Source organism: Stegodyphus dumicola, chromosome 9, assembly GCF_044657685.1.
Source record: "Stegodyphus dumicola isolate Sdum_Otavi_A_Nest chromosome 9, ASM4465768v1".
NCBI lineage: Eukaryota > Metazoa > Arthropoda > Arachnida > Araneae > Eresidae > Stegodyphus > Stegodyphus dumicola.
This window is the reverse complement of record NC_140776.1, coordinates 32647224-32662621: the sequence shown is the minus strand read 5'-3', so window position 1 is coordinate 32662621 and position 15398 is coordinate 32647224. Positions and strand designations below refer to the sequence as shown.

General features: G+C 32.9%; 1 protein-coding gene across 4 annotated transcripts in view; it reads left to right on the top strand.

The window, feature by feature from the left end:
• LOC118192447 (cell adhesion molecule Dscam1-like) overlaps positions 1 to 15398 on the top strand; it is an 816729-nt gene that overhangs the window by 379379 nt on the left and 421952 nt on the right. For all 4 annotated transcript variants that reach the window (XM_085823333.1, XM_085823331.1, XM_085823332.1 and 1 more), the window contains exon 6: positions 1419 to 1688. In XM_085823333.1, coding sequence (XP_085679459.1) covers positions 1419 to 1688 — 270 coding nt within the window. The remainder of the gene's footprint in view (positions 1 to 1418; positions 1689 to 15398) is intronic.

Here is a 15398-nt window from a genome sequence, read left to right as displayed (position 1 = left end):
GTAAGCCTTGATAAGCATAAACATTTTTACACATCATCATTATGGATGCGGCATGAGATGAAAATTTTATATAGCTATTTATATTTTAAACTTATGCTGCCCAGACGGGTAAAGTGATTAGGGGAGTCGATCGCGATATCGAAGGGCCCGGATTCGAATCTCGGAGAAGTATGGATTGAAATTGTGTGTTCTCTCATAGGAGTTAACGGTAGCCACCTATTAGGAGCCTCCATAATAAAATGACCTCCACCTTTGGCCTTAGTAGCCTTCAAAAGCCTAAAAATGGCCAGCCATCGCTATATATATATAGTCTTTAAACGTTAGGCAAAGCAGAGCTATCAAAAGCACATCATGACAAAGCTAAAGGAAGGCAGGAAAAGTAAGGTGCGCATTTTAGCAAAGCGATGTTTAAAGAATCGGGGTCTTCAATTAAATTTTGAGTTGTAATCGAATAAATATATCCGCAATGCTACACTTATATAATGGCATAATGAGGACTAATTTTCAGATGACGCTTTTTACATTCATGTACTAGAACTTTTAAAACTGGAACAGAATGTCGCCAAATTAAAATCAAGAATGTAAAGGACTATTTCTAAATTAAAGTTATAAGGTACTTCTCCTAACTTTTTAGCGTGTCTTCTTGGTGTAGTAGATATGCACGCTGGGCTGGTATTCTTGAGGTTCGTGCTTCGATTCCCGGCGAAGGCGTTGTTAATTTTTCATCTCTTCGGCTATCAAATTAACCTAATGTCTCTACAGTGGCGTCCGAACTAAAAGGGTGTTGGATGATGATTCTCCTCCCTCAGTATTTGGGCTTTGGGTCCCCTAAAAACCCCAATCGCCCTTTAAAAGGGAGAGTATATAAGGTATTTCTCCCGACTTCCTAGCGTGCCTTCGTGGTGTAGAGGTTCTGCAAACTGGGCCGGTATTCCAGAGGTCCGCGGTTCGATTCCCGGCGAAAGCGTTGCATATTTTTCATCTTCCCTGCTTCCAAAAAATACCTAATGTCTCTGCAAAGTTAGTAGTTTTCTATAAATTATAGACAAAATAGTAAGAAATCTAGAATCAAATCCTCAAGGACATGACATGTAAAACCAGTAAAATCTTCAAAACCCTCAAAATATAAACAAAAACTCATTAATTAAAAATATTGTAATAATTATAATTTATGTAGCTAGATATATAGATATGTAGGTGATACTTTTTGAAAGTAAGGTAAATATGTTGCTTAATAAATATTTTAAAAATATCTAGTAGTTATATGCAATGTAAAATCTACTTCGGACGCTAAGAGTCTGTCACAGTTTTCAGAATGACAGAGCATGAGATTTAAAATCAGAAGCTTTGTTTATAATTATTACCATTTTATACTTGAAAATTTTACAAAAGTATTTTTCTTTTATTTCATCTTTTAGCTCCGCTTTCAGCAAAAATCGATCCAGAATCGCAGATCGTTGATGTCGGCAAAATGGCTACTCTAAGTTGTCGCGTCATGGGTCATCCTGTCCATTCAGTTGTGTGGTTAAAGAATGGTCTTCCTTTAGCAGCCAGTGGACCTGTAAACCTTGTCTCGAGAGATATCCTGCAAATCAATCCTGTGCGTCGAGAGGATTCAGCTATGTACCAGTGCTTCGTTAGCAATGATCAGGAAATCGTACAGGGTACTGCTGAACTATTCGTTGCAGGTGAGATTCTCTGGATATTAAATAAGTAATTCTAACGCTTATGTACCATTTTATGAATAATTATACACCTTTAAACTTGACTATAACAGTAAAATTACTATTTGTGTATTCTACGTAATAGAAGAGATTCACTTACATTTAAGATGATTTATCCAAAAAAATTAAATAGTTATGAATAGTTCTTTAATATACTTTTACTATAAATAAGATAAAATCGCTTGATAAAATCACTATAATATTTACGGGGTATTGAAAAGGCCACTTTTGTGCAAGTGTTTTGAAAACTAAGTTACTACAATGCAAGCGTCTACCTAATAGTATATTATTAGCTAATTTTCGTTATAATCGTTCCTAGAAATTCTTTAATTCAATAAATTCAATGGAGAGAACATTACAGAGCTCTTGAAGTTTTATTTGCAGACAAGCAGCGAACATTGCTTTAAAGAAATGGAAAGTGAGCAAAATAACGTTAACAATTACCTTTACTCTAAATTTAAAGCATACATCATAAAGGAATAAACTAACTTGCTGTTTCTGAAAAATTATACAATGTAGGGCCCCTTTTTAAATCTCATTCGGATTAGAAATACATGAGCGAATTTAACCTCCTATAAAACAGAATAATATTGTACATGCAAAATTAGCTCAAATACATTTATTCATTTTGAAATATGTAACACTAGCGAAGTTTAAGCCATCATATTATAAAAATCGACGACAAGAAGTTTTCTTAACTTTTAGTATTCCATTATAAACCAATATTGTAATATTATATTAAAAATATTTTCTTTCAAATTTTGTAACAAATCATGAAGTCATGATTGCAAAGTTTATTTGCCCCAATGACTTAGGATGTTCGTCTCCCGCCCACTGACTGTCTCCCGAATTTCAAAGAACATTCGACAACATTCGACCTCAAACTTCAAAGTTCAAGTCATAATTATGAATATGTAACTGCTGAACAACCAACATTTAGGATACTTTTGTGGTTTATAGACCTTTCTAAATGTAAATTACAATCTTTAACAGTGGTCTTACTTATTTCTTTTACAGAGATGAAAGGGTGGTTTTTATATTATGTCCCCTCTTCTCCCCCCCTCTAAAAAATTAAACACTATTTCATTCAACAGTAACATTTTTGATTGGTATGATCGGAAAATTCGCGATTGGTATGAATCGGGAAAATTTTTTGCTAACCTAATGATAACTAATAAGCGAGACTATTTTAATGTGAACCTAATTTTTTTTTTTTTTTTTTTTTTTAACGTGGGCCGTGAAGACGCTTCTTTGATTAACTAACATTTATTACCGTGTCCCAAATAAGATTTACTTAAGTGACGTCTAATGAAAGGACATGCCATGGAAGAGGTTCCTATCTGTTATTCATAAGCGTTTTCTTGAAAATTAAAACTTGCAAATCCAGCCCAAATATAGCTTTTAATTGCTTGGAAGGAAGGCCTCCACCTTCTGAAGGAAGGAGAAAAAATGAAAGAAGTCTCTCAGATTTTAAGTTGTTTGAGATTTCTATGTTTTGTAACAAAATGTCCCCAAACGGAGGTCAAATGCAAAATATTTATGGAAAATTTGGAAACCATTAAAGAAACATGAAGGTTGGGAAAGCCTTCGATGTTCTACGAGTGTTGCTCCAATCGTGGCGCATTATTAAGCCGGCACCGCGTGATTAGCTACACACTGACAATTACCAGTTAGTGTGCCATGGCTTTAAACCTCAATATAAAATCATGGTACGTAAATTTTAAGAGTGAAGTTCGCAAAAAATCTTAACTTTCTACCACTGAGTAAGCCACGTTCTCCTTTCGAGAGTTCATTCTAGCTTAACACATCTGGGGCAGACTTTGAAATGATTTCGCTACAACAGATGGGAAAAGGATCAAAATGCTGTTGAACAGTGCTTACTGGACAACGAATGACCTGAGACAATGTTCTGTAACAGTTCGAATAACTGTTATGAAACACTTTAGACACTTTATATGTGGTTGGTCAGAACAACGTCATTATATTACTTGCATTGTTACACTACTTTATCCTTGATTTTACAGTGCTTGCATCTCAATTATCGAAGATACAACGTGCGTATTACTGTACTTCCACCTCTGACGTGTTGTTAAAAATGTCAAAGTAGGAAAACTTAGTTTCTCATATTTGATTACAATTTGAAACTAAAAGCATTCGGTGCATTTTGCCATCTTCTTTCCGAGAAATGCTAAAGTTAATGAAAAAAACACCTTTCATATATATGTCAACTCTTCGCTGATTTCGAAAGGGCACACAAGCCGCCTTATTTATTCAGGATCGGATAGTACAATACCCACTTCTCAGCATCAATATATATATATCTATATATGGAGAGAGAGACATATATATCCTACGTGTTTTAAACTGATACCATCGATCCATTATAATGTTGATGTTTTCTTGAGTAGAAGTGTATTTTATCACGCATATTTTCATTTTAGTAAACTATGTGACACTATTTAAGACGTATTTCGATTCAGAATTTTGCCCTTCTTCCCAATTCCGTGATAATAAAATTAGGAAATTATTAAGTATTATATTCTTTTATGATCAGATAGTAATAAAGAAATTATTAGGTACTACAATTAGTGATGTAGGCGGGTGTAAATGATATGGTTGTGCGATATAATTCGGCTCATTTTTATGCTAATAGCATAATGAAACTTACCATTTTATTATATTTCATTTTATTATGAATCATCTTGTATTTCGCAGTTTATTCTTGCTTTGAAGTATTTTTGCTTTGAAATGTAATGCTGTTTCGAAACACTTACATGATTAAGACATATTAAATTTATATTTATATGTTACTTTTATATTATCTTTCCAATTGATGCAGTGTAAATATTGAAGAGAATTCTTACTGACTTATATCTTCCTGTTTTCTTATTATACTTAACATTCTAGACTTTAAAAAGTAATGTTTGTTTATTAAATATTTGGGTTTACAGAATACATGAGGTTTGATCCCGAAATATCACTGAAACTCGAAATATCATATACTGTCAAAGTAGTCACAAAACTATAAACATCATAATATAAGGTATTTCTCCCACCTTCTTAGCATGCCTTTGTGGTGTAATGGTCAGCACGCTTGACACGTATTCTAGATGCCCAAGGTTCCAGTCCCGGCGAGGACATTTCTCATTTTTCACGTCTCCTGCTTTCCAAAAACACCTAATATCTCTATAGTAGCGTCCCCAAACTAGAAACGGGTGGTGGATGACGATTCTTTAACACCAGTATTTGGCGATTGGGTCCCCTAATCCCAAGTCGGCCTTTAAATGGGGAAGTATATAACGTATTTTTCCGCCTTCTTAGTATGCCTTCGTGGTGAAATAGTCAGCACGCTCGGAGCGCATTCAAAAGGTCCGAGGTTCTTCTTCCGGCGAGGGCATTGCTCATTTTTCACATCTCCTTTAAAATAACCTAATGTCTGTACAATGAAATGAAACCTAACTGTTCTTTCGTTGTTTATAAGGCTGTAATGAGGGAAATTCAACAATATGCTAGTTTGCGATATTCTCAGTTTTCAAAATTGTGGGAGCAAACTTACGTATATTTTACGTAAATGGGACGTTTACAAAGTAGATAATTTCCTTTTTTTTTATAAAGCAATTGCTTGTTTCCTGTTTTGAATTTAGCAATTACATTATCTTATTTGTTCTTTCATATTCATTTAGTTCACATCTTTGTAATTTATACCATATTTCCATTTGTAATGTATACCATATATATTATATATATATATATATATATATATTATTATATATATATATATATATATATATATAAGTTATTTTTTTCTATATGGTAAAGTTTAAGAATTACCCATTACTATAAAGAATTCAGACTGGTTTCTTTTGTTATTTTACCAGGTAAATAGATATTTTATATATGATATATATTTTTTAAACATGTCTTGTAAGCTTATTTCATGTTCCCATTATTTCGCCTAATGAGCCCATTCTTTCATTCCACCTAAATAGAATTCGTATTTATTCATAGTCACTATGAAAGGGCAGGCTGAATCCACATTAGATGGTGGGCGGAATATTGCGTGACGAAAAACATTCCTGAACCTTAATTAAAACCTCGCACTATTTCCATTATACTTGGGCAATCACTTAGATGCAACGTTTTATGTAATCATACACTTTGTGTCACGAAACGGAAGTAGAACTTTCCGCTGCCATTCACTTCTGTTCTGGACTCGCATATTTTACTCTGGATTGGTATATTCCGAACTACATAAATGTCATTAAATAATATTTCGTCGTCACGCATGCGTAAATGTAGGAGCATATGTCTGCCTGTTAATAGATGTATTTTTACTCATGGGGTAACCTTTTCTTTAGGCTGGAGACATAAAACATTTGTATTTAGTTCCAACCTTTATCTGTGAATAGCTGCACCCTGCACCGAATCTTGGAATATTAATAAGGACTTTGATTTAGAAAAAAAAGCTATTTCATACACTGTCAAATTCTATAAAAATTTTCATAGCACTAAAGAAGCTTTAGAATACATTTATCATTAAATTATTAATTAAAAATTTTCGTTGAGAAAATTAAATTGTTAAAGAAAAACTTATAAAAATAAATAAGATAGGTTTTGACTGACATTTCCTGGCATACATTTGTGAAAGAATCAAAGCTAAGCATACGTTAAGAAATAAACAACATTTAGAATTTAATTTTAAGATGCTTAAAATTCAAGTTATATCATTCTTAAAACAAATTTGCACTCATTTTGTGTTTGATTATATGTATTTAACTAAATATACCCAATAATAAAATAAATTATTGATTTATTTGCAAATTTAAAGATAAACTTTATGTGTTTCAATTACAAAAGCGGAGATTAATAACAGGCATTATAATTTCTCCCGTCCTCTTAGCATTTCTTCGTAGTGTAGTGGTCAGTATGTTCGACGCGTATTCGAGAGGTCCGTGGTTCGATTCCCGGCGATGGCGTTGCTCATTTTCACATCTCCTGCTCCCCCCCTAAAATAAATAAATAAATAAATAATAATAAAAAAAAACATAATGACTCTACAACATATATCCAAAAATCATTGGAAGTCCTAAGCGTCATCATATACAGCAACGATATTGTGAATTCTGGTTGGAAAGTTGATAAAAATCAAAATTAGAAAGTCATTTTTAAGATAGCAAAAGACTTTGTTTAAGAGATGTTTGTTGCTAAACTTTAATGCTACAAGTCAAATATTTTAGAGAACGTAGAAGAAAGTTGCTCCATGAAAACAATTTTCAGTTCAAAAGTTTGAGCTCTAAATAACGATTTGTTAAAATGCTCTTTTAATCTAATGTTAGAATTTAAAATTAGCATGCATCTCTATATCGTATCCCCCATGTACTCAAATGAAATTAGATTGGCAGACAGAACCTGCAAATTCATGCTTGGGACTAGAGCAGAGTTACTGAATTTTCACTTGTTTATGTTTTCAACTGCAGCTGAGTATAAGGGAATGTAAAGTTCCTTCTTCATGCTTCTGAACAGTAAGATTTACCCTTGTTCACAGACTAACTATATTCTAAATCAAGCGCATCGATTAGTTTCGTATGCATACCCTAAATTCCGTTCCTAATGATCTAAAAAATGCTTCAAGATGGCAAGAGATACTTGATTTTGGATACTGGCTGGAATAACTCTAAACATTAATACTAGGAACCATGTATAAAGATTAAGAACTTCAACAGCCATTCATTCTTTACTGCAAGCGTAATTCGTTTGTTTTGTACCGTAATCTGAAGGGAAAAGCAATATTTTTTCCTTCAGAGTGCAGCTTTCTCACAAGAAATATTCCACTCATATCGTCAGCTGACAAATACCTGTTAATTAAGAAAACTACCTGAAGTGGTAATCAACACACTGTTCACACAGTTAATAACAGCTGTCGATCTAGATTCCAAATTATATCGATCCCCAAGGATTTACATTCAACCATCTCGTCGTGTTACCGACTGGTTTTGGAAAGCTTAAAGCCAATTACTCGTTGCTCAGAAAAACTGATTTATGATATATCGTCTTCAAAATAAATTTTAGAATTTTACAATATATTAGAGTAAATTATAAACTCAAGAAGAAAGGCCATCCCTAAACACCTTTTATTATTAGCCCTCAATTTTAAAGCGTAAAATAGTTTTAAATGAAAGATTGATCTGAGTTCCTTTTAGTAGCTGCATGTTAAAATCATGTGTATATGTATATATATATATATATAATTGTAGAAAACTATAAAGTAAAAATAAATATCTAATAAAACATGCATAGTAATTACTATGTGTGCAAGATTAAAAAAAATAAAAATATGTAAAAATAAATCTTAATTTCATTTGTAAGAACCCGTTTAGTCTCTTTTTTCTTAAAAATAGTTATAATAATTATAACAATTAAAAATAATAATACGCGTATCTTAAATTTCTTTCTTTAAAATTAGTTTTTGATATATGACCTTTAAATAGTGCCTATGATAAATTAATATGTAAAAATAAACCTTAATTTTATTTGTAACTGGTTAAGTCTCCTTTTTTTCTTAAAAACAGTTCTAATAATTATAATAATTAAAAATTATTAATAATACACTTATATTAAATTTCTCTAAATTGGCTTTACTTCAAAATTAATTTTTGACATATGACCTTAAAATATTGCCAGTGTCAGAAACATTTCTGTAACGCTTCAGCTAATAATTACACTAAAATTTACAAAATAAAATCATAATCACTCATCAGTAATAAAATGAAGCAGTAAATCTACCTTATCGTGACATACAATTTCGAATCCGCCAAGCTGCGTCATAATGCGTATGTTAATTAATTGGAAGTTATTTAAATTAAAATCAGCTGTGAATGCTACATCGCCATGCATCAACCTTTCTTACCGAGTTTCTAAATCACTGCATTGCAAATTCCGTTTCCTATATGTATGGTAACTTGGGATGTGTCGAGTTTTCTTGGTACAACGGAGAATTAATCTGTATGTTTTAAATTAATTAGTTCCTGTTTTGCAGTAGAGAACTTCAATATGCTAGATAGTGATTATTTTAACATATATAGGTTAAGTTATTTCAGTGATTGTTGCGTTAATTTATTTTATAATATAAAATCTCGTATTCTTAGATAGTATAAATTGAGTAGACGTTAACAGACTGTGTAGTTAATTCTCCCCTAGAACGATATAGTGCGAAAAAGGGTATAAAGGCCCCCTTTATTAACTCAGTTGTGATTCACAGATGGCAACGACTCGTGCTTAGGAAAGGCAACAATTTTTACTTAACTCAAAAGTGTAACGACTAACTTAAAATAAAGTAGAATTAAGTTAGACTAACGGCTTTTCACGAGTTACTTACAGCGAAAACAAGCTCTGACACCTAACATTCGGCATAAACAAGCCGAATTGGCAAGAAGCCCTCAACGCTACGGAACTCTAACCTCTACTAAACCAAAGATAGTAACATGGCTTTCAGGCAGGCAAAACACGCTCTAAATTCATCTTCCAAAACATTCCTTTAGGTACCAACTTCTTTCTACTTCATCTGAACACGAGCAGGTTAACTCATTTACATGCATTAACTGTTAAGTAAATTAAATGAATCTCTAAAATATTATAATTTTTTTTTTTTGAGACAGAAAGAAATTTTGAATGTATGCATATACTCATATCTATGAATAAGATAGATAACTTGTGGCGATTATATATATAACTGAATCGGTGGCATGAGTTCGTATCGTAGAGTCATTAGTTTTTCGAAGGAGATAGGACGAAAAATATGCAATGCCCTTCTCGAAACGTCAAATCCTGACCTTCCGATGTTAGCCGGATTTGCTTTCCACTGACAACACAATGGCGTGAATTAAGAGGAAAAAAGGCTTTACAATCATTATAATGTAACTACCTCTCATAAGGTCATTCACGTTTAAGAACACGGCGCTTTGAGACGACAGTGTGAATGACCCATTTCTATAAGTGTCTAAAGACTATTTATTCTGTGATGCACACAAGAGCAATGTATAGTGAAAGTGAAAGTGAGCGATTATAAATTTTTAACATTTCAGCGACTCAAAAATTCATGAATTACTTGACACATAATTGCAAATATAATAATAATAATACTTTATTTAAGTAACAAAATATATACCTAAACCTACTTGTTCTCAATAAATTACCAAAATGAAAAATTCAAGTCCTTTTCTCTGAAAGAAAACAATCTTCCTGAAATTTATGTACATTTCCAATCTGCTTAGTAAACTTAGATTTAATAAAGTGCTATAAGTGTTATACTTGTGCATAAATACATCAACTTAGGCTGCGAAGATGTCTTTTTCAGAACTGTTCTTTTCTATTCAACAATATTTCAAGAATTACTCTTATAACGTGAAAATTTAACGCAAAAATCTCCAAATGTTGCACCTTCATTTTCTGTTCTTTGGATGGTTGAGCATTAACAAAGGAATGCCACCGTTTTCCTGAGAAGTATAAAAAATTAATTAAGCATCCTTAGAACAATGGGAAGAATAATTAAATGTCGGTAGCATAAGAAAAGGGAAACTCGTAGGTCACTTTGTGTTCTCTAGTTTTTTCCCCCTCTCCACATCTTGGCCTCTCAAAAGAGTTAAATAAATAAAATCTAATTAGTAGGAAGACTGAGAATAAGGCAAAATGTCCTTAATTAAAAAGTTGGACACAGTCCAAAATCCCGGAAACATAGATAACTGTGTAAAGTTGGAGGTGCAATGCATTTTTATGTTACGAAAATATACTTTTCTTTACCTTTTTTAATTACTTAGTTCGTGACACTGATACTAAGAATTTCTTTTAAGAATTGGCAAAACTCAAATTAATGACTCAAAGGAACAACAGAAAGGAAAGAAAATAAATTATTATTATCAAAACAGTTCTTAACAACCAAACGTTTTTGTAACGCATTTGTTCATGTTTGTTTAATCGTTTTTATATTAACGTTTTCTTAAATACTTTTAAACATTAAAAATTTGTGCTTTTAAAATATAAGCAGTAAATTTAATGTTCTCAATTTGGCATATGTTACAAAAAACCAATAAGCGATATATAATAGCATTAATGAGATAAAGAGAGCTATCAAACTGTTTTTAAATTACTTTACTTGTAAGAAGGCGAAAATTACTTGAAATGGACAGAAAATGAAGGTCACTTTCGGGTTTCATCAGCAACTTTTAAACTTAATCTTTTATTATCCATCATTTACATCTTTTATAGAGTTTAAGTTTCGGAAAGTTCGCAGGAAAGGATAGTGTACTCTATTGATGAAAAATCTAAAATAATATAGTATATAACGCTTTCAAAAAGGCATGCTCCTTTCTGAGATGACTTTAGATTAAAACCTCAGTCTGCTGTGTACATTTGATTTTTATATTGTTTACTCTTATCTTTTGATAGTCAGTTACTCTTATTTTAGATAATCAGTTACTCTTATTTTAAGTAACCAGTTTTTTATAATTTCAGCGTTACTATCATTTTTCGTTTTCTCACCAAAATGCAAATCAGGTTGAGCGTATTTTGAACACGGTTATTTTATATTTATCATGATAACGATAATTTTAACTTCTGCAGTTAATTTTGAAATTAGTTTAATCAATCCAATTTAGTGCCTACATGCACAATAACATTTGTTTACATGCAATACTGTACTACTAATAATCTACACAGTAGATTAATTTAGTACATAAAACTGCAACTGCTATTTCCTGTACTATATTCCAATTAACATAAGAAAGTAATGTTTAAATATTACTTGAAATTCACTTTAAATCATACTTCTCATAAAACTTAGCATCTGAAAATGGCTTTGTCTCGCAAAACATTTCAATAACCTTTACAAAATTCATACATACAAGAAATTACTACAACTCGATGAACATTTTACTCAGCAGTATTCTAGACTAGAAGAGAAACACGCTAATGTGACAATCAAAATCGTAAAAAACAACCTTATATTTAGCGTAGGTATAATGAAACACTCAATCGATTTCGAGGGCAGCTAAAGGTCCCTCCTCATCAGGAGAAAGAAATACATAGAAAGAAGAAAATAGGAATCACAGAAACACGTGGTGATTATCAGCACTGCACGTGGTTATAACTAGATTTTTAATCAGAGTTGCACTGGCCGCCTACTTTTACTGAGCCAGGCTGTCTGATCAAGCATAAAGAAATATTAGCGAAGTTAAAATAGGGAGCGAGGGGCAAATGCACATTACGCTCAAAATCTGAACTTCAAATAATGGAAAGCAACCACTGAACGGATTTTTATACCCTCTGGTAGTACCAAGTGCGAGGAGGTAACGCCATCTATCGGCAAAAATAATTGAATTAAGATAGTAGAATTTTAAAGGCATTAGGAAGGACTGGATTGGACTTCAAATCATTAACTAAACTTTCTAAATCTTTGTGAATGTGAAAAGCCTCAAGAAAATCCAATTCGCCTATGGAAGAAGCCTTTTGGATGATTTTTGCAGACCCAAAATCAAAATTATGGTTAAAAGTCCAGCTATGATACGCTATTGAAGACTTGATAATTTCCCCTTTTTTGACATAAGATTCATGTTCCTTGATACGAAACTTCAACGCTCTTTTTGTTTGGCCAATATATCTTAAACCACACTGACATGATATACTATAAATTCCCCAAGAATTCAAGACAGAAACGCAATCTTTTAGAATCGAAGGGTGAATTTTATTAATAGGGGAGAAACCGACTTGAAAATTGAATTTCTGGAGAATCCGTGCAATTTTATAGCTAACAGAAGGATAAAATGGAAGCACGACAAGGTCATTGATATTATTTCTAACAGTGGAATGTCTTCTTTGATGGGAATCTGAAAATGTTTTGACGGCTTTATCAATAATCACGGGAGAAAATCCACGGTCAATCGCAACTGCTCTCAAATAATTAAGTTCATTGGTAAGCAAAGATTCAGAGGAACAAACTTTTAGCGCGCGGAAAACATAATAGTAAAAAGAAGCCATTTTTTGCTTAACAGGGTGGCATGACTTGGCATGGGGTGGTAAACAAACTGCAAAGGGTTTACGGTACACAGTGGTGCTAAAATCGGTTTCATTGCGGATTATAAGAATATCGAGGAAGGGGAGGGAATTGTTGGATTCAATTTCAAGAGTGAATTGGATGGCTGGATCAATTGAATTCATAATAGATAGAATCTCGGATAAATCCTCTTTATAACCGTCAAAAAGTGCGAAAGTGTCGTCAACATACCGAATCCAAAGACGAAAATATAATTTATCAAATAATTTCATCTCAAAATAGTGCATATAAATGTCAGCAAGTACCGGACTGAGAGGATTACCCATAGCCAATCCTTCAACTTGACGAAAATATGCATTTTGGAAAACAAAGTGAGTTTGACTTAGAGAAACTTTTGTAAGCGAAACCAACTCATTAATTTCAGTATGTGTGAAGTGAAATTCCCGAAGCCTAGTTTCAAGACAATTTAGTGCTCCTTCGACCGGAACATTAGTAAACAATGATTTGACATCAAATGAAACCATAATGGAACGAAGTGGGGAAATATTTTTAAGTTTATCAATGACTTCAACAGAATGTTTTACAGTGTGAATATTGTTATCAAGTAGAGGAGAAAATCTGGAAACTAAATATTTGGCCAAAGGATATGAAGCAGTACCTATGTTGGAAACAATTGGTCGAAAAGGAATACCGGTTTTGTGGACTTTTGGAAGAGCATAAAGTCTAGCGCAATTAGTAATAGGCGGAATAAGTGATTTCTTCAACTGAGATGGCAGAATGTGGGAAGATTTAATAGCACTTTTTACTTTCATGAGGTCCGAAGTTGAAGGATCTTTAGGGATCGAGCAGTATGGGCCTTCATTTATCAATTTAGAGACTCCAGTAATATATGTGTGTTTGTCCATAACAACGATCTGGCCGCCCTTATCAGCTTTAGAGATAATGATATTAGTATCAGAATGAATTTCACGTAAGATCTCATTTTCCTTTTTGCTAAGATTAGAACCCAAAGATTTATTGTTAAAATTAACGTTATGAGTAATTAGGTGGCGGATTGTATCCTTCTGCGTTTCCGAAATTTTGGAGAAATCTAGCTGATCTTCCCACTGTAAACGTTAACTCCATCGTTAATATCTCCAATAGGAATCTTTCGGAGGATCAGTTAAAAGTATTAAAATATAATTTCAACATTTCAAAGACATCTTTGAAAAGTTGACAATTCCTCAAATCATCGCCCCTATAGAGAAAGCCTTTAAATTCTCCAAAATTTCGGAAACGCAGAAGGATACAATCCGCCACCTAATTACTCATAACGTTAATTTTAACAATATATCTTTGGGTTCTAATCTTAGCAAAAAGGAAAATGAGATCTTACGTGAAATTCATTCTGATACTATTATCATTATCTCTAAAGCTGATAAGGGCGGCCAGATCGTTGTTATGGACAAACACACATATATTACTGGAGTCTCTAAATTGATAAATGAAGGCCCATACTGCTCGATCCCTAAAGATCCTTCAACTTCGGACCTCATGAAAGTAAAAAGTGCTATTAAATCTTCCCACATTCTGCCATCTCAGTTGAAGAAATCACTTATTCCGCCTATTACTAATTGCGCTAGACTTTATGCTCTTCCAAAAGTCCACAAACCGGTATTCCTTTTCGACCAATTGTTTCCAACATAGGTACTGCTTCATATCCTTTGGCCAAATATTTAGTTTCCAGATTTTGTCCTCTACTTGATAACAATATTCACACTGTAAAACATTCTGTTGAAGTCATTGATAAACTTAAAAATATTTCCCCACTTCGTTCCATTATGGTTTCATTTGATGTCAAATCATTGTTTACTAATGTTCCGGTCGAAGGAGCACTAAATTGTCTTGAAACTAGGCTTCGGGAATTTCACTTCACACATACTGAAATTAATGAGTTGGTTTCGCTTACAAAAGTTTCTCTAAGTCAAACCCACTTTGTTTTCCAAAATGCATATTTTCGTCAAGTTGAAGGATTGGCTATGGGTAATCCTCTCAGTCCGGTACTTGCTGACATTTATATGCACTATTTTGAGATGAAATTATTTGATAAATTATATTTTCGTCTTTGGATTCGGTATGTTGACGACACTTTCGCACTTTTTGACGGTTATAAAGAGGATTTATCCGAGATTCTATCTATTATGAATTCAATTGATCCAGCCATCCAATTCACTCTTGAAATTGAATCCAACAATTCCCTCCCCTTCCTCGATATTCTTATAATCCGCAATGAAACCGATTTTAGCACCACTGTGTACCGTAAACCCTTTGCAGTTTGTTTACCACCCCATGCCAAGTCATGCCACCCTGTTAAGCAAAAAATGGCTTCTTTTTACTATTATGTTTTCCGCGCGCTAAAAGTTTGTTCCTCTGAATCTTTGCTTACCAATGAACTTAATTATTTGAGAGCAGTTGCGATTGACCGTGGATTTTCTCCCGTGATTATTGATAAAGCCGTCAAAACATTTTCAGATTCCCATCAAAGAAGACATTCCACTGTTAGAAATAATATCAATGACCTTGTCGTGCTTCCATTTTATCCTTCTGTTAGCTATAAAATTGCACGGATTCTCCAGAAATTCAATTTTCAA